General features: G+C 41.4%; 1 protein-coding gene across 2 annotated transcripts in view; it reads right to left on the reverse strand.

Annotated features, from left to right (window-relative positions):
* Positions 1-20,296, reverse strand: part of slc12a8 (solute carrier family 12 member 8) — a 31,065-nt gene extending 10,769 nt beyond the window's left edge. Inside the window, exons 1-7 of one of the 2 annotated variants that reach the window (XM_069196742.1) lie at positions 19,897-20,296; positions 18,234-18,400; positions 17,583-17,729; positions 16,139-16,330; positions 13,310-13,541; positions 2,781-2,894; positions 35-122 (exon numbers count right to left, since the gene is read on the reverse strand). In XM_069196742.1, the coding sequence (XP_069052843.1) occupies positions 35-122; positions 2,781-2,894; positions 13,310-13,541; positions 16,139-16,330; positions 17,583-17,729; positions 18,234-18,365 (905 nt within the window). In that variant the 5' untranslated portion in view covers positions 18,366-18,400; positions 19,897-20,296. Of the gene's footprint in view, positions 1-34; positions 123-2,780; positions 2,895-13,309; positions 13,542-16,138; positions 16,331-17,582; positions 17,730-18,233; positions 18,440-19,896 lie in introns of both variants that reach the window. The other variant, XM_069196741.1, reaches the window with a different exon arrangement.
* Between the last annotated feature and the right edge of the window lie 2,148 nt (positions 20,297-22,444).

The following is a 22,444-nucleotide window of genomic DNA, read 5'->3' on the forward strand; positions in this document are numbered from 1 at the left end:
AGGCCAACTAATTAAATAAGGAGGGAACACCTACGATATGCCAATGGCAGCCAAGGACCCAACTGGGATGTTGTAGTCGGGCTTCTGAAGGTCTGGGCTCATGTTGAAACCTGCCATCACACCTACATCACAGACAGAAGACAGGCAGAGATGTCACGGTTAATCAGAAATCATTCAAAGCTACTGACAAATTTTGCGTACACTATTATAGATGCTTTTTTAAATAATTCAAAATGTTCAACGTTCTGTGCAAACGCAATGTCACAAAAGAAAAGAGATTTGATTTACTGTAGGTGATTCTAAACCCCTTCTTCAATGGGAAGCAGAGAAGTCTCAAAATCTAATTTAGCCATAACAGTACTTTTTCTAAAAAGGGTGTAAAGGTGTTAGACTTCCCCTATAGAAAGCTGCAGCCCCCTGTGAGTAAGTATTTAGCCATAACAGTAAATGTCAGCAGGCAACAGTAAAGCAATTATCTCTCCAAAGGAGGTTCTGCTGTGGTATTTGAAATAATGGTGGGAAATGACATCTCAGTGCACACTGTGGAGCAAACAAACCTTGAAGGCATTCTGTATTAATAAAATTGAAATGTGCCTACTCAATGCTTAATCACATTAAGCTTCAGTGACCTATTAATATACTGTAGCTCTTAATTGCCATGAAAGACAAAAAATCTGATATCCTCCTAAATGATTGTGCAAGTTCAAAGGGATAATTTATGGATATGCTGACCACATCCACATGACATTTTTGTTTTCTTGTGAGGAGATTGTGAGGCTTGGTGCTAAAATGAATTCAGGTGGAGGAAAGCAAAATTAATAAATAAAAAACACTCCCACCTACTGTAACCTCATCAGACAACTGGTATACTGTAGGTTCCTAATATCTCCCATAAACTGACTTCAAAATGTCACATCTGTGTGAAAGGAAGTTTCACGTTCAAATATACGAAATAATTTATTTAAGGAAATTTCACTAACTTAATACTGAGATTTCTATCGGCAGAGAACGACTACTGCTGCACAGGCTCTGCGTAGTCCAGGCTCACAGGCGCACTTCACTAGTTAACATGAAAGGTACCCCGAACAACAGCAACAAGCAACAAGCAACAAGCAACAAGCAACAAGCAACAAGCAACAAGCAACAAACGGGAAACGGGAAACGGGAAACGGGAAACGGGAAACGGGAAACACCAATACCACGTGTTTCACAGCCACCTGCGGCTTCTGTAGAAGAGTTTCCTAGGGTGAATAAGTTGGGTCAAGACAATAACAAAACCACTACGTAAAACTGGAACACAGGTCTGAAATATCCACAAGAACACAGTACAGAAATATATTTAACTCGAGTAGCATTATTCAAAAATATACTTTCACGTCAGGGAATCGGTCTAAATGAACGTGAACAGGAGGAAGTACAACAAAATAACTTCATATACAAAAGCAGAGCACCTGCACATGACTGCCCACCAATGACCCTGAAGAAAGTTAATCAACCCCCAAAATAAGCACAGTTTATCACCAACACCCACATCTGTGGGTGCACGTTACAATAAAAAATATTGTGATTAAAATAAATAATATAGGATTTCAGAGCAAACCCCCACTCCTCAATTTAATAGTCTGGCAGTGTTTATTTCAGTCAAAAACTGAGGGTGAATATTCTTGTAAGTCAGATGTTGTAGGGGTACTTTAACATTGCGACTGTTTTGAGTCTGTACAGGGAGACGGAATCATATTGTGCTTGAACAAGATCGTGTTTTTGCATTGCTGCATGGAGAAATATAAAAATGATCTTCAACCCAATCAGGTTTATTTAGAGAATTCAGAGAGCGATTGTTTATAACCGGGTCATTTCTGCTGTGTACATTGATTATAGGTTTTGATATACTGTACTGTACATGAATGTTACCTTTTACAGCATTGTGAGTAGAGCCCAACTCATGCTCCAAAGCATGAAAAAAAAAAATTGGCTATTATACTAAGATGAAAAAATGACACAGCTGAATAGCTGCAGGCCATAACTAACTTTTGCCTTCTCCAGTTGTGACACACACTATTTACTTTTCAGCTATAATTCAGTTGCGTGCACATTCTTTAGATCACTTCCACACTGAAATCAGCTGGTAGGTGACTAGGGGAACAGATATGTGCTTTTCCTTTGTCAGTAAGTGAAGAAAGTTGTGACCCAAACTGAATTTTCTCTAAAGAAAGTGAAGTCAGATGTTGCAGCCATGCCGTCACTGAGTTGTGATTGAGTTCTATTCCTTACGAATTTTACGAATCTGCACGAATGAATTAAATCCATTTTGGTCCTAGTGGTCAATGTAATTGGAAGGTAAAAAGCCTGTTAAGCCAAATGACCCATTAACCTAAAAACGTTCTTCAAAATAATGCAATAGTTATTTTAGGATGCATTTGTTTAAGAGAAACTTCTAGATTTGAAGAATTGTATAGAATTTGTAACTGTAGAAATTAGCAGTACCTTCCCAAACTGCTGTATTTTTATTAGTCTGCACTAAGGGTGGTCTATTTTTGAGAAGCTGAGTAAGGATAACTTTGGACTAGAGAAAGCCTGGACTGAGGGATTCTCAGTCTTTGTAAATAATTGTTTGTGTGTTATGTTTCATACATACTCATTTGCCTTTTAATTTTCTGCCATTTCGCTGTTGGGAAACAAATCATGTGGTCTCCTTGGACAGTTTTTATTTTTAACTATAGGGGGCATGTTAGCTAGCTACAATTTCCACAATTAGAATCAAACCAAGAGGGCATCATTACCTGTTGCAGCAGGGAAAAAAACACCAAACACAGTGAAGAAGGACTCCCCAGGACTGTATGCTGGCAGGGTGTTGTTCTGAAGCAACTCCTCAGAATAGCCGACGAAGCCATGCTCTAAGTAAGAAAACAAATGGTTCAGTGTTCTAGTTAGTCACCTTTTCTCAAAAAATTCAGAGCAACTATAACAGGTGTTTATTGCATTCCATTACTTTTAAGTATGAATACTCAGCATATATGTTAATGGAACTAAATGCCCTTTCAGTGATTTTTAATGCTTGGGGTTGTGGATATTAGCACTGGGGTTATGGCACTGTGTTACTCACTACTGAAAAATAGGCTCCTTGTTGACAGACTCATCCTCAAAGATGAACTGACACGTTAGATAGTTCTAATGGATAGAACACAAAACATAAGAGGGGACATGACATAGCATTATTGAGACCATGCATTGGAGCACAGGTGTTAACAATGTGCTATGTGAGTGACATTGCATGTATTGAGCAAACTGGTAGCTACAGTACATACCAGTCTTTTTGTTCTAAAACTTTTGTTGTTTTTGCCTTTTCAGTTCCTTACGTCTAGACAGCTATGCTTTCAACAAAGTACAAGTAAAGAAAGAAGTGTTTAGGAAAAAAAGAACTGGTATGGTTGTTTGCCCGTTATGCCTTCCGGCACTTAGGGGCAGAAACATCCTGTTGTCGTTACCGGAACATTAATGTTTTACAGGACGGGGTCGTTAGCCTTGTGCCCAACCTCCAGTATGGAGGACCCTCCGCCCAGCGTGGGTCACGAACCCACTACACCGAGATTCTGAGTCTCATGCTCTACCAACAGAGCTAGCCGGGGCACTTAACTGGTACAAGAACCATAATATTACAATTATTGGTGCTTCTACTTTAGCTGAATAGGTTTTATTTCTCCCATCATAAATCTCAGATTTGAGGTAGACAGACTCTCTGTGAGAAAACTGTGTCCTCACCATTTCAAAAGTACCCTTCTGTTAACCCATTCCCACTGCAGAAGAGCACTGCAAGTCACTATCAATGCCAAAGTCTAAATAATCCTCTCCTCACCAGATCGAGCACTGTGACAGGACAACAAAGTCCTGGATAATCCATCCGAATGAAGACACCCGTAAAATGGAGATCACAAAAGCAAACAATAAATAGATACTTCAATAACAAATAAAGAAGCTTACTAATAAATAGCAGATATTCATTAATGGGTTGGCAGAGCACTGTTTCCATACAGAACTATACAGTACATCACTACCACACAAGATAATCTATCACAGCGGTAATTAACCTTGGATTCCCAGCTGCGACCTCAATTACCAATGTGATCTGCGGCACCTGGACAAATTGAACAATTCATGATCAACTCAGGACGTAACTTCCCGCGAGGGTTCAAAGCTCTGTAATGGCACGAATCCAGGTGACAAAGTTAACCCCTTGTGCTCTGACCGCCTGCTGTCTGGGTAACTGCTCTGTTTGCTCTTCCCTTCATCAGTGAGCAATGTGTATGATCAGGCACAAATATAGTGCGCATGTACATTCTAAGCAGAAAGGAGTCTACACACCAGGAAAGAAACGGGAAGACATTTATGACGTTTTTAAGGTATATTAAAAACATCTTTGTAATATTAGCCATGCTTTATGTTTAAGATTTCAGAGTAACCTTACTACCTTTAGTTTGGCTCCTCAAGTACTAGAAGCTAACCTTTGGGAAAGTAAACTAATTTCGCACGTTTAGCTTCCCAGAGGATGCAAGGTGAACTGTCAGCATGTGTACAGCGAGGATGATTTGGATAGAATTGCTCAATTACAGGGTAAGAATTTGATCATTTTTTTTGTAAACTGTGATTTGAGTAACCTCGGTTTGAAAGAGAAATATCAACTTGCGACTCTAAGGAAAGGCAAAAGAAAGGGAGGAAAATGAGTTTTCCTCTTCAGGGTGGCGTGTTCAGCTGACCTGTGACTGTTCCGGGGGGGAATGAGACACACCCCAGGGATACAGCACCGCCATGGCGTCTGCTGGTGTCTCGTCGGTACACTGTGGACTTGGCTGGCCCAGCTAGAGACCTGCCGAAAGCGAGCTCTACTGCGTTGAGGTCAACTCGTTATGTAACTGTCCAGAGAGGATATTAAGCCCTGCCAAGATGCGTGCAAACTGGAGCTCATTGCTCGTTATTCAAACGTTGGCCAAGTTCAATAATCCTTTTCACAAATTTGAGTTTGGCAGGAATTCCTGATGTGTGCAGAGTAAATAACATAAGCAAACGAACATTAACAGAACACATACATTCAGTGTTAATAAAGTATCAATGAGGTGTAGATAAACAGTTTTAATCCTTCCTCTTAGGTATATGCCCATATACATGAAACCATTCTTGCCAAAGAGTAGAATTTCATAAATGAAAATCAGCAGCCATACAAACATATTGGGTTTCATCTCAAAACAACCTCATTACTTCTGAGTGGTACTAGAGTTATTCTCAGAAACGGTAATACATTTAGAATTCCCTCTAAAGGCAACACCTTTTCAAAATCTCCTACAAAATACAGGGTTTCTTTAGAAATAATGAGACAAAAACTCAAAGAAACATAGTAATAAAGTAAATACATTTGAAAAAAATCACTGCACAGAGACGAATGTATTATTGCTATGTAGATTGTAGAGTTACCGATTTTAATTTTCAGAAGAATTTCTGTTATACAGTATACTTATAAAGCAGTAGAGGGTTGCTGTAGATTTGATTTTTTTAAAACATTTTGTGTTTCTGCTAAGATAGGGGTAAAATGCTAGGAACTCCTGTCTAAAACACAGCACTCATCCAACACACACTGGCCAGGCTGCTTTAGGACTCTGTTACTGTCCTGGCTGGCTGTGGGTGTTTTTTGTCTAATTAAGTAGAATACCCTGTGCTAAACATAGAGCAAGGAACAGATGAAGCAGGAACCGAGGCTGCCTACATTGTACTGCCAGCTATTAGAATAAGTCTCAGTGCCTTTCCCACATCATCAGAGCACACCCACATTTTTCTAAAAACTCTTAAACCCCATTCCAAGCCATATTTCCACATTGTAAGAGCTTACCAAACTGAAGTGCCCAAAAAAACAAAACATGTTGCCTGTGGCTGTAAATACAAAGGGTCATGCAAATGGTCTTGCAGAAGAATTATTTTGGTTGTAATTCTTTGCTTTGTGCGTGCTGGTTGGGTAATCTGTACTACTTACAGCTGCTCTCCCATTGTGTGGGCTGTTTAAACGGGTGCTGCTAAAAATAAATGAGAACGTAAAACCTACTGAAAAAAGACAAAGACCCTATAAAGTTCAAATGATATAAAAGTTACTAATCTGAAGGCCACATGCACTCCATAAACTGACTTAGTCCATATTCTGAACCTAGAGAAAGGCAGTTTCCCTTCGGTTATCTTCTAATGGGAAAGAATGCATTCCCTCAGATTAATGACGTGTTTATCCGAAAGGAAGTCACCACCCTTCTGAAGCACTGCCTGTTTATCCCTTCCAAGTCACTGTTCTCAGATTCAGGCTGCGCGCCCAGGCCCCCCGTTCACAGACACAATGAGGGCCGCTTCCTGCCTCACGCCACCGTCCGTTCGCAGTCAGGTTCCTGCGTTTAACCCTGGAGAGAACAGGGAGGCCCAGAACTGCTTTCACAGGGCCTCTGCGCACTGGGCAGTCGCAGCCTGGTCACTTGCCCTCGTTTTACTGCGTTCCAACTACAAAACATCAAGAGAAACCTTTTAGTTTCCTCAAGTTCGTATCTGGCTCCACCAAAGCCAAGCACACCATCGACACACTGTTCGCAGTAATCGGTGCCGTCTCTGGAAAACCGAGTCTGGTGACACGTGATATGAAAGACACTTCGCTTATTATAAAAATCATCTCACTTTTGTGTCATTTTACCAATCGAAGTGATTCTCTCATTGACGCTTTAAAGCCTCCACAAAAATCAATACCAGAATAACACAGTGTTCATATCTAAATTTATTCATCCAGTGACAAAAAAGGATACCAGTCTTGCCAAAGAGTAGATCAGGTGGATTACTGTACAGTAATTAAATCTGAAACAAATACAAATGAGACATTAACCAGTTTTTAAATATTTTTGACCATCTGGAAGGGGGTTTAATATTCTAAATGCTCTGTCTATGAGAGAAATATTTAGCCTGGACATTTAGCAGGAGCTTCTTTAGGTTAATAATGTTTTGAAATGAGAATTTTAATTAAATAGGGAATTCACCAACAATGTGTCCCAAACCAACTCAAAGAAATCCACAAAAGAGAAATTCAGCAGTTGCTGCCTCCCATCAATCACCATGAGTGTTTTTCACAACAGAATGTAGATTAAAGCCAGATGTTACAAAGGAGCATCTTTAGTAGATGAGAACATCTGGGTTACTGCCCCAGGTCACATCCACACCGGACTGGACAAGCTGAAGTAAACAACAAAGAAAGAAGGGCCCAGTGCAGTCACTGGAATGTCAACAAGTGAAATATAGTCAAATAAAAATCTGACACCCACTTGAATACTCAAATATGAATCTAGTTTCTTTTTCTAATCTTTTTTTAAAAAGACAGATCTGAGAATGGGCTGGTATAAAATGAGTTTAAAGCGTAGAGGAAACATTTGGATTCTAACGGTTGTGCTCTTAAGGAGGAGTTCTTGTCAGATTGGGGTGTCTGGAGGGAGGAACTAAGGTTACATTTTGGACCAGGGGTTCTCAACTCCAGTCCTGGAGGGTCAGAGGATTTCCAATTCCCTTTCCCCTTAACGAGCCCCTGCTTACATAACTGAACTGTATTTGCTTAATCAGACAAGTTGAAGCCTTTCCCTGTTCTTAAGAAGATGTCAATTTTAAAAGACCTATAAAACCTGCTGGATTGCAGTCCTTGGGGATTCGAGTTGGGCACTCCTGGCTCAGACGATTTAAACAGAAATAGCGGTGGGCATTGGCACATGGGCATGTGGTTGAGATCAGTGAGGGTTTCTGTTGAAAGAGGTTGAAGGTGGCAACCGGTTAGAACAGTCTCTTCACCGGATCATGGTTAAATCTGTCTCCCAACATGGACTGGCTATTTGGGGAGTGAGATTCAGCAGCGAAGGCAGCACAGAAGGTTTGCGTGTCCACTGGTGCAGGTTAACTTGAAGATTGAGAAGAAGAAGTCCGATCAGAGCTCCCTGTGAATGCTCTACAGTTAGGAGGAAGTGTGGATGGAGGATATTTCCCCACAGTTATGTCTAGCCACCACTTGGAGGTGCCTGTCTGATCCAGGGTTACGGAAGAGAAGGCCGGGTTGGGAGAAGTACAGGTGGCTCTCCCCAATGTAAACCCCCGGGCTAGGAATCCCAGTTCCTGGAAGTTAATAATATTTCCTTGCACTTAAATAGCGCTTTCCTGGGCACTCCAGTCAAAGTGATTTACAGGTAATGGGGACTCCCTTCCACCACCACCACCATCAATGTGTAGTCCCCACCCACCATAGTGCAGCAGTACGCTCATCACACATCAGCTATCAGTGGGGAGGAGAAAAAAAGGTTAGCCAAGAGGAGAAGTCTCTCAGGCGGGATTGGTGGAAGTTGGAAGGAATCTTGTTACCATTCGACTAGCAGGGAAAACTAGCGGACTAGGCCATGGGGCCATGCAGCTACGTCAGGAACTACAGAGTTAGAGCTGAGAACCTTCCCAGGCCAGGCATGATCACCCAAGCAGGTCTGCAGTGTGGGTTCAGGTTAAGGTTAAACATCCAGTTACCATACAAGGTCACAAACAGGGGTAAAGAGGAAAGAGGGAGAAAGGAGGCAGAGGTTAGGGGTTTTCTCGTCCCTGAAAGTGGAGGTTTAGGGGTTCCAGGACACTGTGACTGGGAGAAGGGAAGGGAGAATTTGCTGGTCCTCAGAGAAAGTGATCCTGGTGGGGCTCGAGTCTGCTTGTTAAAAGGGAATTGGCAGCCAGGGATCCCTCCTGGAAACCAGAGCTGAGTGACAGACTCCTGGAAGGTGGCACTGTCTCAGTGCGGGTGCCGGGAACCTTCTGCACCAGGCGATCCCCCGTAACTGTATTCCAGATTATCGGGATCCCTGCGGGGAACATGCCGAGAGAAACGAAAGGTGAAGGAAACGGAGCGAGGAACGACACGTCTCCCTAGCACTGTGTGATGCTCAGGGTGTCACTAAAGGGATTCCGGTTCTGGAGGCTGCGCGGCTCTGCACCTCCATCCGGGGAGACTTTGGAGTTGGGCCCCAGTTTTTGCTTTAAAGCATGGAGGGTGGCAAAAGACATCAGCTAGATGTGCTTTCTATTCTTGGGGTTTAACTGTGAATTTGTGTCAAAAAAGGTAAATAATTTAAAGCTCAGATTAATTTGCCGTCTTGAAAAAGGATCTTTTCTCACCGTCCAAAACTGCGGGTGAAGCTGGGTCAGACCTAACAGCACGCTACAGGCACGGAGGAGGCATCTTACATGGCAGACGTGGTACCCTTAGGACATCCGCCCAAACACACGAGGCCCAGCGCTGCCCTGCCTTTCTTCCCCTCCAAAGACAATGCTTAAAACAGCAAGTCAGATCAGGCCGTGAACACCCATCCTGGGACTGAATGTTCCTGTAACTGATTAAACAAATCCCTCTCCAACGCCACAGGAAATGAGATATATGCTTCTTTTTTAAATTCCGCGAATCCTGTCAGGGGACTGTGGCTAAATCTCGCAAGTGGGAAAAAAATGTAAGTTGAACCAATGCACACTGCATAAACCTTGTAAATTTCCTAAATGGTTTTTCTAATGCAGAGGGTGGTCTTTATCAAGTCTTTAATTCACACTTTCTGAATTCCTACATGACAGAGAGTGCCCCTGCAAGGCCATGTCCTGTAACTGCCAATTTAATTATTTGGGTCAAAACATAATCTAAGATTTTTAATTATCCTTTTAAAGTAAGTGCAAAGATCTTAATTAAATATCCAGAATGCATCATGACAAAAACACTAAGTTGATAAAAAGGTCACTTTTGAACTGGGGGTTAAAATATGCCAGAAGAGACATGGCCACAATTAGAAGCTGTTCAGTTTGTCAGAGTTTGTTTCTTCAACTGATGTTGGAATTCTAATCCAATGAAACTTTTGCTTCAAAGATAATTCATCTTATTCATCACCTACTCCTGTGAAATAAGTGTTGCAGGATTTACATCATAAATCACAGGGTAAAAGCATAGATCCATGCCTCTGCTCTACTGTTTACAAGGTGCTCTTAATTTAAAATGTGGTGCTTTATTGTATTGCAGAACACCACCTCCCTGCCACAGTATCTCACTCTGGATGCTTCATAATGTTATCAAACCATAAACACATCTGTGTAGCAGCTCCCATTCTCCATAACTGGCAGGTAACCAGTCAAATTTCTGAGGCTGGATTGCTGAATACACTGGCTCTCGTTCAAAAGTGATGTCATCTAAATACAATGGCGCATAATTGGAAAAACCTGGAAAAGGCGGTGTGCTCCCCCCCCCCTTAACACAAAGGAGGATATTGCCCGATAGGCTTTCTAGGACAAATCGATCCATTTTCTGCCGGACGGGACAGGCCCTGACTGATGTTATGTTTTTGTACTCCGCTCCCCAGGCTCGGTGAGCTAAGCCTTGTTTTCATTCAAAGGCTGTCTGAAGGGGACCTGCCCAGTCAGAGGGCTTTTCTGTAGCTCAAGTCAGGAAGTCAGTAATCAAGTTGAACAGGAACTTCTGGGATCAGCAGTGTGCCATCAGCTGACGCAGCCTTCCTGCCAAACCACACACCAGAAATCACAGCTCCCCGCACAAAGCACACTGCGGCCCTGCCCCCTTCACATTCCAGCCTGTGCCCATCGAGCAGCAATTGTTTTATTTGTTTTTATTTGTACAATCCCGGGGTTTCAAACCCACGATGATGAAGAGAAGCGTTGGCAATATTATTAGAAAAGTAGCATCAAGCTCAGACAACGTGCCAAAATGAATGCAAGTGCCCTTAACGCTCCGATTCTGGGCTGTGTGACACATCAACTTTGCCACCCGGTAAAGATCCCATTACCACAGTCTGGTGTCTAACTGTCCTTTCAGGCTTGTGTCCCACTCCAGTCATTTAAATCCCCTTAGAGTTGTTACACCATCAATTACACTGCAGCTTTTACAACACTCGTGCCAGTTCCACTGTCATTATTGAAATAATATGATGTATGATTAAAAAACATATTTTTAAAATGTAATCTTGTGATGCTGCCAGAAGCGAAACGATGAGGTTTTCAGGCACCCACTTCCTTTGCCTTTCATTGCGCGCTACGTGATGTTACAGCGACACCTCGTGGACAGTTTACAAAGGGTGGAGCAGACATTTGAAATACCTCAATATTTCCAAGTCCCGGTCAGGGATTACTCCTGTATCTTGAGGTCTTCAAAATTTTCATTTAATTGAACCAAATGATTTATTTTTGTTTTCTGCATTCAGCACCTAGTCTCACAAATAATCTCTATATCTATGTTTGTAATTTCAGAGAGAGTGAGCACAGCCCTGTTTAAACTAACAATTCTTGTTCCCCTCTAGATTGCCCAACAGCTCTTACTGTTAATTAATTATATTGAGAGACAGGTGGGAACACCACCAAACACTCCATAATAAGCATTAGTAGTGCACTATAGGCCCACTGGGTAAATATAACTAAATCACTGAAACAATAAACCTAAGTAAAAGGAGAGCTACAGTAAAAGCCTGCATCAGGCTCGAGCTTCATGTTAATTTCTAACCTTGTTCTATTATTTTGGAAATGAAACATTTTTTTAAAATACAAGCAGTGGTATAGTATAGGCAGTACAAGACAATTTAAGAGCTTGATGAACTGAAGATCAGTCGGAATGAAAACCTGACACGACTGTACTGGACAAGGACAGGGAAATGCCCACATTTACAAATGCTTACTGATTAAAAAGTGACCTAACTTTTGCTAAAATAATATATTTTGTCAAAATCCTATTTAATGAATACTTTTAATTTAGAATTTCCTTCAGTGGATTCCAAGGAAGAAAAAACCCAACTTATTTGAATTTTTTAGAGGAATATAAAGAAACAAAAACCTTTGGTATTTTTTAATGTCTTTAACACTTTCTGTAACTGTTAACAAACCAGAAAACTGCATTTTTTAAATGTGGTAAGTGACAATGAGCTTCTCCCGCAATGACAGTGACATCGAAGAAGTAAAGCACTTTAACGACAAGTAGTTCCACAACACCTTTTTATTACCAAACTTACCTACATCCAAGCTCTGCCAGTTCCTCAGTACAATAAGCACAAAAACTTAACTCTCTACTACAACAACCAGAGACAGCACCTACTACCCCCACCAACACAGCATGAGAGATCCCTGCTCAGGGGAGGCCTTCACCAGCTTTTATCACAGGACTCACACATTTCTCTAATGATACCCCCTCAACAGCAGCTGACAACAGTAGTAACTGGCCATTTACAAAATAATTCCCCCAAAAACCTATTGGACTCCCCTCTTCGGCAGATTACTTCATCAATCAGTGCAACAACCAAGTTGCCAAACTCTTTTCCACATCCAGGAAACTCAGATCCAACCTCACTCAAAGAGGACTCCAGGCTCTCCAGTCACTCCACAAAAGATGTTATTCTCATCAAAGTGCAGACACAGATGGTGGTGTTGTAGCATGCCAAAGGGACCTATACATCGCTGAAGCCTATAGACCACTAACACGTCTGCATAATGCCCTCTCCCGCAAGATCCTACCACTGACTACTTAAAGGAAACCATTCTTCTCATCAGCAATGAAGAATTACCCTGGGAGAATAATCTTCTCATTTCTGAACATCCTCAGTCATCCCAATTCTACCACTTTCCAAATAACCACAACCTGACACCCCCGGATGCCCAACTGCTCCACCACACACAGCTCAGCTTTTCCCGACAGCCTTATGAGATCACTAGCGGAAGGGACTGATCACAGGATCAGCTGAACCGGTCCTCACACTGAACACATTTTCTTCCAATAACCTTTCCCACCAGCAGGGCATTGGAGTACCAGGATGGGACAAAGCTACCATATGCCAACATCTTTGTCAGCTGGACAGAAGAATACTCCTTCACCTCCAATACCAGCTTTGTCTTTGACCTCTAAAAGGGACTATATTAATGAGCTACAGCAATTCCCACATCATTTCACCAACAAAAAGACAAGTGAGAAGCATAGGTTTTCTAGAAAAGTGGTGAAGAAGAGTCTGAAAACATTTGCATGGTGTTGTATGTACACACATAACATAGTAATCAAAAGGGCTAGAAATAAATTAAATAAAATATAGAAGCAACATCCCTCTCTACTCCTCCGATGACTGCAAAGGTGTTATACTACACTATGGGTGTTTATACTAAATGGTTGTCATTTGTATCCTTCCTGAACATACTCACTTTACCTTCCTAAGCCAAACCACTCGAATTATATATTTTTTCTGAAGCAAACTAGCAGACGCACCTGGATCCAAATGAGAGAACGTCCCCACAACGAAGTCCAGCGTGGAGACAGCCAGCACAGCCAGTAACAGGAGCTGGAGACGGATGATCCACTTGACCCCAGCGAGGTTAATTCCCAGCAGGCCCAGGAGTACCGCGAAGGAGATCCCCCGCACGGCCCAGACACTGTTGAAGCTCAGCACGTCGGCAATGGACTCCGCGAAGCCGGTGATGTACATGGCACCTGCAACACACTGGGGCACGGCACGGGTCAGCCACCCAGGAGGAGGCAATTATTCTTCCTCAGAAGAAGACTCTCCGCTCGTCAAGTGTGTGACAAGGGCCTCGTAAGCCTTTTGGAAAAAGCGAGGCGGAACCTTGTTTTCATGAGTCTGCTCTTCTCAGAAGAAAAAGCGTTGTTTTGTAATGAATTTGAAAAATGAAACAAATGGCATCTCACATTTCAATTCAAACTAGGGTTAAAATTAGTATTACATTTTGTTCCAGTTTAGGCTATGATTAAGCTCCAACCATGAGTTAACGATAAACATCAGTTTTAGTGATAAATCTTATAAATGTAGGTCTGAACCACAAGGTTACCGAGATTATGGTTATGGTTGGAGAGTGTGCAGTACTTTATCCTGCGAGAGCACTGTTTGTTCTATTGGATCGACATTTTGTTTCTACTATATGCTTAGATTTGGTAATAAATGACATAAGGCGTTACAATCTATGTAATTAATTTTGACTTAACTGTGCTGTAAAAGCTAACTTTCTGCACCTCCTTCAATCCATCATCACAGAGCGGGTTATTCCTGCTATGAGACACAGTAACCTGAGGCCTATCCAGAAGCACAGGGAACAACGTGGGATCACAGTCTGGACTAAACGCCAGACCATCGCAAGGTACACTCATATACAGGGACAATTCCTAGACTACCAAAAGACATGTCTGGGCAGCCATGGCAACCAATATTCCTGCTGCTCCACAAGTCAATCAATCCATTACCATGACAACACGAAGTGGCAGAATATCACTCCCACCTGACCTCTATTCAAGGGGAACCGCTGTCCCAGTTTCTCAGACTGGTTGTTAAATCTTGGTAACAAAATAAATTCATTGACATTCTGAATTAAACGCAAAATCGTGAACTTTGTGAAAGCACTGTACAGTAAGTTGCCACGTTGTCATAAACAGCGACGTGATGCGGTGCCTTCCTGCTTACGGATCACTGTAACGTCTAATGTGACGTATGAGCGAACGTGTGAGGTTGCGCAGATCTGCATGCAGAGTTAACAGTACGTAGTAATTGTCAGCCAAACCATTTCAAAGTCAAGAGCAAGATATCTATTGGATTAAAAGAGATTCACAAGCCGTGAATTCACAAGTGATAGGGCTACATCACCAGAGGTTTTGTCGAGATTTTACAAATTACGGTGTACTGTACATTTTACTTCTATTGTGGTTTGATGTTCATAAGAGCAGCCCTTATTACAGATACCAATTAAGCAAGCCAGCATGTTTTTGGAAGATGAGAAGGTACTGGAGCACCTGGAGAAGTCCCTGTGTCTGTGGTCTGACATGCAAAACCCACACAGAAGGGGTCCCAGTCAAGAATCAGACCCAAGGAGCAGGTGCTCTGATGCAGCAGCACTACACACTGTAATAAACCTCTATGCTGTGGAAAACCGGTGGTCTATCTGAACGTGAAGAGATGCCCTAGTGTGCAATTTGGGAAAATGTGAAAAGCATACTCCTTTGAACCCTTGGTAGTTGGTAAACTATGTCTGTATTGGTGCAACTGAGCAATTCTAATTAATAAACATGCATTCCCTTATTACATTTTGTCAGCATAACCATTAGAACTGGTTTATAAGAGAACCAAAGCAGGTCATAAATGGTTCTCTATTAAACTTTAAAGCTTTGTGAAAGTTTATGATTAACTTTATGTCCTGTGGCAGTCTACATAAATCAACTGGAAGGTTTTTATTCCTACTTTTCTAAAAGTAATTCAAATTTCAAAGTGGACAATCATGCTAGACTGAATAAAAGAATATTATTAAAATATACTGGACACATATTAGAGGTATTATGAAGATGATACTGATATCTCAGGAATGAACCTCTCATTTAGAAAACTCTTGGACTGATCATTTTTAGCTCCGATATTCTGATTGAAGACTATGTGGGCTACATTATAAAACCCACCACTGGCGCACATTCATTTAGACAGAGAGAGGACGTGAAATGTAGCCTGATATATAATACTCCATAATCAAGTTTCATGTTTTGTTTTTCACTCACCGGGCTTTTGCTCCTTAAATATGACTGCTACCAAACTTTATCAGAAGCTTCCCGGCCATGTTGTTGAAGCCAATACCCTGGCTTCTTTCAAGAAACAGCTGGATGGAACTCTGGATCAATTAGCGACCAATTGGACTAGATAGACTGAATGGCCTCCGCATGTCTGTAACATTTCCTGTGCTCTTGTGAAAATAACACTGTTTTTTCAAGGGGAAGGGGGGTAAATGTACAACGCAGAAGTTAAAATGATCGCTGACATCTCCTTGAGGGATAAGCAGAACCTTCACAGAAGACATACTGTATGTCAGACGTAAATAGACCAAAGACTCAAATAAGAACAAAAGGCTAAAAGGCTAAAAATGGAAAGAGATGTGGAAGTCAGAAGGGTGAAATTTCTTCCTACTTTATTGAACGGCATAAGGCATCTCTTTGTTAGTTAGCCACCAAGAGGAAATATTAATATTGCTGAATGTTCAGAAATTTTGAATTTGATTTAACATTAATTTGACACCAAAGCCCAGCGTGTTCAATACAAGCTGTGGGTACCTGGCCAAAGACATAAAGGAGCCCAACTGTTCCGCCCACTCTGCCTCCGAGGACTGTAGAAATCATGGAGTAAACGCCACCACTGCCAACGCTGCACCGCTCACACACGCCTATCCCCGACGTCACCGTAACCAGGGCAACCACGACCACCAGGGACACCAGCAGCATGCCAAGGAAAACACCCGTGTTTCCCTGGAAACGATTGAAGAAAAAAAAAAAAAGAGTTTGCAAAGTGCAAGGAAGAACATTGTTTTGTTTTTTTAAAAACGTAATCGCAAAGATCGGGGGTGGTGGTTCCTAATCAAACCTTACCCCCCACAAACTTTAAAGCACTTTTTTTCCACCGCTTATCATCACAACAGCTAACGGCAAATAATATATTTCAGCTGTTACAATGTTGACGTATCGACCGCTTTTCATTTTCTCACCTTTCGTTCAGCCCTTACAAAGGCTCTCTGCATTTATCCACCACCCTCCCCCCCACCATGGTCTCTAAATATAATTTCACCTTCACCAAACCAGTAAACACTGCCCACTGCCCAACACTACCATGAACCATCTCCTTGGCCCAGATTCTACTCTCAGCTTCTGACTTCAAGCAAATGGATCTGTACGTAAGAGGTCAACCGAATTTGTGCTATAATCATATGTATATACAATATGTAGTACACAATGAAAAAAAACACATGTGCAGCAGGCTTTCATATACGCCAACTCACAACTGGCAGCCCACAGAAGCTAAGCAGATGTGGTCAGTACCTGGATGTGAGACCTCCTGGGGAAAAACTAAGGTTGCTGCTTGAAGAGGTGATAGTGGGGCCAGCTCACCCTGCGGTCTGTGTGGGTCCTACTCCCCCAGTGTTGTGTTTCTCGAAAAGAGAAGGGGTGCATCCTGGACCAATCATGGCCTCCTTATAATCCCCATTTATAAATTGGCTTCATCACTCTGCTCTCCTCCCCACTGAGAGCTGGTGTGTGGGGAGCGTTCTGGCACTCACCAGGTGGATGCTGCACATTGGTGCTGGTGGAGGGGATCCCCATTACCTGTAAAGCGCTTTGAGTGGAGTGTCCAGAAAAGCTCTATATAAGTGTAAGCAATTATTTTTATTAATTCTGGAACATCTGGGGGAGGAATACAGCACTGGTATAGGAACTTAATTCTTGTACTGTAGCACATAAGCTGTTGCTTACGTTTTCTCCCTGCCCAGTAATGAAGTCCACCTGCCCACAGTCGGCCCCTGACCCCCAGAGACATGCGAGTCTGCACTCTCCTGGACAGCAGGTGCGCTTCACTGATCCAAACAGGCAGACAAGCTACAGCTGTGGAGCAACTGAAGCTCAACGGGACTGCAAAAATCCTTTTTCACCTTACGCCACTCACTCATCTCGCCAACAGCAGCTCATCAAGGAAGAGGCCTGTTTTGGATGGTCTGCGAACACTCACCACAAGCCACCCTGTCCGAAGAAAGAGGACCACTCCAAAGATATTGATCATGCAGGTGGTGAAGACGCCATCCCACGTCCCAAACAGCACAGGCTCCCACACAAACAGCTTCACTCTCCACCATGGCTGCGTGTGGCTTGGAGATCCCTGCACACATGCGTAAAACATGTAACTGGACTTTGAGGTATCTTTAGTTCTTAAAGGCATTCCAAAATAAAGTACATACCCAGTTATAAAGCAGTAACTGGGTACTTTGTTTGAGTTATAGTATTGTATGACACTGGTGAACTCTTTTGATTTATACTGCTCTGCATTATACATGTTTGCACTGCTAATATTTCATAGTTCAATAGTTGTGAGTCATCTTGGTGAAAGGCATCATCTAATAAAGTAGAGAATGATTATTTCTATAGTGAATTTTTATTTAACTTTGCCAGATGAATTAAGTGGGAGTCACTACACAGCACACATGTGAATAAGTAGCATTCTTTTATCCTGAGCACTTTTGACAAGAGCTCAACCTTCAAAAAGTGCTTTAGTTGGATTGTGTTTAATGTTGTCATGTGAAGGAACGATAGCTACAGGACCTAAAAGGAAAAATGAACAAAGGCATGTTCAGTTGCTGTTCTTATTTTCAAAGCAAGAACTTGCCTGTGCATCCTCATGAAATAGCTCTTGCACGCGTCCAGCGACGCCTCTGCTTTTCTCAGACTCCAGCAGGACAGATCTGTCTTCAGCAGGGCATCTGCTGGACACAAACCAGCTGAAGGGTGAGGCCTCCATTGCAGAAAAGTGTGTGGTTGTCAGGTGTCAGCTCTCTGAATCGGCGATAAGAATTTTCCACATCACAACAACACCTGAAACAAATTTTAACTCACGTTATTGGGAGAGACAAAAAGACACCAAATCTACAGTACACATCTTGGCCTTCAGATTCATACTTAATTCATGGTATTGATTTGACTAAAATCTCTTATTTTCCCAAGTAGGATACAGGTTCACATTTCTGCAGTCACTCATGTACTGGAGACCAGTTTAATTCCACAAACACTTTTTTAATATTAAATCTGTTTAGTTTTCCTCTAATAAACAACATAATGATGTTTAATTAGAATACTGAGCAGCACCTGTGCAGAAACCAGAATTCACCAGTCTTGTCTTTTGCTTGACACGCTGTTAAGTGAAGATGGGGAGGTTGTACAAGGTAAGAATAGATTCCCTACACCCTTGGTTTTCTCAGCTACAGCCAAATCCAACATTAACACAGACCACCAGCCACTTTGAAAATATGCTGAGGGTTACCTCTTGTACAGCAACACAGGTTCACTGTTAAAACGGGTATTTCAATCATACCAACTGGAAGTTTTTTCTTACAGTACCTTAACGATTATCTGTTTAGCTTACAAGTGAAACAAAAAAAAGGATAACTGGGCCTCTTAAATCGTCCTCTCAGCTACTGTATACTAGTAAACATTATCCGGTTTATATATATAATACTGTACACAATTACAGCCAAACCCGGCATTTACAAACGCTTTACGTTAAATGTACTGTAAATGGGGCTGACAAACCTCAAATTGACGGTGTTTATTATTAGTACTGAGAGTATTATGTAAAAGGTTCTTGGGTAGGTGCAGGATACTAAGAAAGTTTTCTTATCCCTGAACATGCCAGGTAGCAGCGTCACCAGGAACTACACTTGTGCCATGTCCTGTAGACACATGAGAAACTATTTACTGTGGCAGGCCAGCACTTCACCTAATTAAACTGCTTTGAAACATACACTGTCGTCATGTCAATACAGCTGAAAACAGCACTTCATAAAAGTTAACTGCAATCAAGTCTAACCGCGAAATATTAAAAAGTCAACAAATGACACATATATTAATTAAACGTTTTCCTTGGAAATACATTGATACCGAGATCTTAGAGGCTGTCTCTCACTAGATGTTCTAAATTTATATCCGTTTTTTTAACAATGCTGTAAGACTAATAATCAGTAGATAACAGCATGGAACAAAAACCTAAACAGTTCTCTGCAATTTGCATACACATTGTTTTTAGAATAATGACACGCATTTACCAACGATTTACTTAAAGATTTGCGGTACACAAAGTACGGTGAGAGATTTCAAAACGAAATTCTGCAGATACAGTACAGAACTCTGCGTTGCACCTGTTTTAAATCCCTTGGTAAAAGAAAATCCCATCTATTGTTGAATGCACTAAGGTCAAAACAAAGCAAATATTAGTTGAACTTTTAAATACTTGACATACATACAGTATACTCCAAAATTTATACAAACCATCATACCAGGAAAGGCGAATTCCATATCTTCATTTGATTAGAGGACTCAAGCAATAAAGACATGTGTCTCCACAGTACTAGCAAACACTGACGAAATTGCAGATCAAATAAAATTCGGATATTTAAGTCGCATAATAAATTCAAAAAGCATAACTGAACCATACACTACGTATCACTCTTAAGTCATCTGTAGCACAGGTAATAGCCTCAGGCCCTTCCTTCACAAAACTTTATGCTACGTGTTCCCTGATTTAACGTCACAAAGTAAATATTTGTCCCGGCCAATGCTGTTTAAGGTGTGCTTCACTCGTTTTCACATGTGGCTTTTTTCGCTTTGTGACTAAGGTGCCTTTGGATGTGAAAAATCCAATGACTCGAGAACTGACGAATCTCCAATACTTTTCTAAATGTGATTTAACATGAATCATCACGTGAACTGACTTCACTAATAACAAGTATTGCATTATAACGCTTCGAAGATCACTTTTCTCAAGGGTATCGCAAGGATCTGTCTGTAATCATTCCCGAGTTTGTGTTTATGGGTAGAAGAGTACTTCTGAAAAAAGAAGTCAGATCGTCAAGATTAAGAGCTTTTACACACGTGCAGTATTGTTCCACCTTAGTAGTCATTTTCGCATTTTTTTAAATGAGTATTACTTAATTATCCATAGCCTAATTGAATTGTAATAGATCCTGAGGACACTGAGACCTTATATCTAAATTATTCAAACAACATGCATTTCAAATCAAACTATTTGATTTATTTTTATATTGCTTATTAAACATTTCTTTATTACAACTAAAGCAGTATTCATATACAGTACCAGAGAGATTTTTTAGACCTTCAATCTAAGCACTACTCATCCCTCAAGGCCTGGAGCTCTCTTAATTGAACCGAGTATTTGCATGATTCATCAGTAGCTTACAGGTGTTTACAATCTTTAAAAAAAACAGGAAGCCTATAAAACGAACTGGATTGTGAATTCCTGGGACCAGGGTTGGAAATTACTTTCCTGGTGTAATATCTCATTCTGGGATACTGAAACACAGGGGAAGGCATTCTTCCTGCTCAGACCCCCACTATGCTGGGAATTAGCTCTCATGCACCCCCTGAATTGCAGAACAAAGCTTTGTGTTTGAGCCGACAATAATCCAGGTGTGCACAGATCCAGGTTTTTGTTTCACCTCAGTTCTTAATTGCCAGCATTCCCACTAATTATCATCTTGATAGATTAATTTAAGAACATGTCCCAGTCCCACAGGTACTGGTGATGTAGAAAACCTATGGAATCTCCTGCAGAGAGTTGTGCATTGCTGCAGCAATCCGTTAAAATGTTTTATCATTAAGGAACTAAAAATAGTTATTATATTTAGAAGTGCTTTGAAAAATGAACCATGAATAACATTGCTTAATTCTCTAAAACAGTAGCTGCGCAATGGAGAAACGCAGCATTATACAATACTCGCAGCAGGGATGATCTCTCGTACTGTGCAACTGCCCTTCATGTCTCATTTAGCATTTAGTAATGCTTTGGACTTCTAATAACCTCTCCCATTCATCACTCAACATCGCATCCTTACATCTGGTGTTTAGCTTTTGTTTCTAATGCAGATCAAACTGTCACAGAACAGCTCAGGAACAGGTCAGTCCACTGCAATTACCTCTCCTGCCAAGAGGAAAAACCATTCATATTTTATGTAATAATTTGATAAACAATTTTTGTTCCTGTGTTCAGTTTTCAAGAAACAAATGTGCAACAAGACACATTTTAAAAGATCCAGTAATCCCGTAAAACCTAGTTTAGAAACTAGAAGACATTTTTAGATCGAAAGTAGTTTGATCTATATGTGTTACTTTTACCTCTCAAATGCTATCTTATAGTTTCTGGGATATTTAGTGTTGAATTATGATAAATGAATTAATGTTATCATGCATTTTGTCAGTCTCTGACATCTTTGTATTGATGTTTACAAAAGGCAAGTCCTCCAAGCCCTAACATCTGGCTTTCAGGGGAGTGCTGGAATGACACTAGTGTCGTAATTCTAAGAGCAAATAGAGACAATGGACTGTACAACATGCTGTACTTCTTTAGGCTTTTTATTATGGTACATCAATGGCATAGTACATACATTTTGCTGTGTGTGCTAAGAGACGTTTTTAATATCCCTACTGTTAATAATTGTAGTGCCCCTTAGTTCCTAGGACAAATACTGCCCTCCTCCAGAACAGTGTCGTGAAGTCTTGAGATGAAGGGGATATCAAGGCGTTTGCACAGCTCCAGTGATATCCAATGAAGTCATGACCAAGGCAGGGCCCTGTATCAGGCTGGAACATGCAGGGAGCTGACAACTTGATCATGTGACCTTGTGACCATACAAAGGATAGGCAGCAAGGAAGTCATAGCCTACAACCCTCCTCATATCCACATGTGATTAACCGAAACCTGTCAGGTATTTGTGCACCGAGGGGACCTGCAGAATATGTTGGGAATTATGGGAATATCGCAGAATGTTGGGAATATGCTGCAGTTATTACCTGCGGAACTATTTTAAT

The sequence above is a fragment of the Lepisosteus oculatus genome, chromosome 12 (genome assembly GCF_040954835.1).
Source record: "Lepisosteus oculatus isolate fLepOcu1 chromosome 12, fLepOcu1.hap2, whole genome shotgun sequence".
NCBI lineage: Eukaryota > Metazoa > Chordata > Actinopteri > Semionotiformes > Lepisosteidae > Lepisosteus > Lepisosteus oculatus.